Here is an 811-nt window from a genome sequence, read left to right on the forward strand (position 1 = left end):
GTTGGGAGCAGCAGAGGCGCAGGACAGTGAGCACCCCATGGCAGGGTCAAGAAGCACATTTTATTTCTCTCCAGCAGTTCCAGGGGAGAGGAAGCAACGGCAGCAGTGCCACCACAGCACAGGATGAATTTGGGGTACGTCCGGTGGTGTCCCCTCAAATCTGAGTGCGGAAGCACAGGTCGGTGCCTGACATCTTCTGCGCATAGTCCTGGTCAAAGCGCTCGTTCTGCGCCACGGTGAAGTGGTTCTTCCAGTCTCCAGTGGTGCCTGTGGCCAGGCGAGATGGGGCTCAGCAGGGGCCGGGGCAGACAGTGCTCCAGAAGCCCCCGCAGCCACTCACCTTTGCGCATGAAGGGCGACACGCTGTGGTCCATGATGTCAGACGGCACCCTGGTGTAGTTGGTGGCAGGGTTGTCCCGCATGGCCTCGAAGGACGTGTGTCGGGTGATGGTGTCCAGCGCCGCATCCGACAGCTTCTGCCCCAGGAACTGGGCCACCTTGGCAACCTCCCGGCGGAGGTCCTGTGCGACACAGGCCAACACTCACCCCTCCTGCCACCCCCAGAGCCCACACCACCATCCCCCCTGCCCCATCACCTCCTTCAAGTCCTCGTAGAAGAGGTAGAGAATGGGGTGATCCTTCCTGCGCTCCCAGTAGCCCTTGACGTGGTCGTACCAGGAACCATAGGCCACTGCATGGGGAGAGCAGTCAGGAGGTGACAGTCCCCTGCAGGGTCCCCTGCATGCACTCAGGGCTGCCCTGCCCCACCTCTGCCAGCCATGAACTCCTCCAGGTATTGGGCCCATGTCCC

General features: G+C 62.1%; 1 protein-coding gene across 1 annotated transcript; it reads right to left on the minus strand.

Moving 5' to 3' along the window:
- Nucleotides 1–41: 41 nt before the first annotated feature.
- LOC121363514 (sulfotransferase family cytosolic 1B member 1-like) lies at nucleotides 42–805 on the minus strand. Its single transcript, XM_041485917.1, has 4 exons — nucleotides 769–805; nucleotides 597–691; nucleotides 341–521; nucleotides 42–267 (listed from the first exon to the last, which is right to left on the minus strand). The coding sequence occupies exons 1-4, from the start codon at nucleotides 779–781 to the stop codon at nucleotides 155–157; spliced, it is 402 nt and encodes a 133-aa protein (XP_041341851.1). The 5' UTR covers nucleotides 782–805; the 3' UTR covers nucleotides 42–154.
- Nucleotides 806–811: the final 6 nt, after the last annotated feature.

The sequence above is a fragment of the Pyrgilauda ruficollis genome, unplaced genomic scaffold (assembly GCF_017590135.1).
Source record: "Pyrgilauda ruficollis isolate IOZ18807 unplaced genomic scaffold, ASM1759013v1 scaffold7223, whole genome shotgun sequence".
Classification (NCBI taxonomy): Eukaryota; Metazoa; Chordata; class Aves; order Passeriformes; family Passeridae; genus Pyrgilauda; species Pyrgilauda ruficollis.

Coding starts and splice junctions, on each gene's coding strand:
- LOC121363514 (XM_041485917.1), bottom strand. Junction 522..596: donor TCTACGAGGACTTGAAGGAG/GTGATGGGGCAG, acceptor TGTGTCGCACAG/GACCTCCGCCGGGAGGTTGC. Junction 268..340: donor GTCGCCCTTCATGCGCAAAG/GTGAGTGGCTGC, acceptor GCCTGGCCACAG/GCACCACTGGAGACTGGAAG.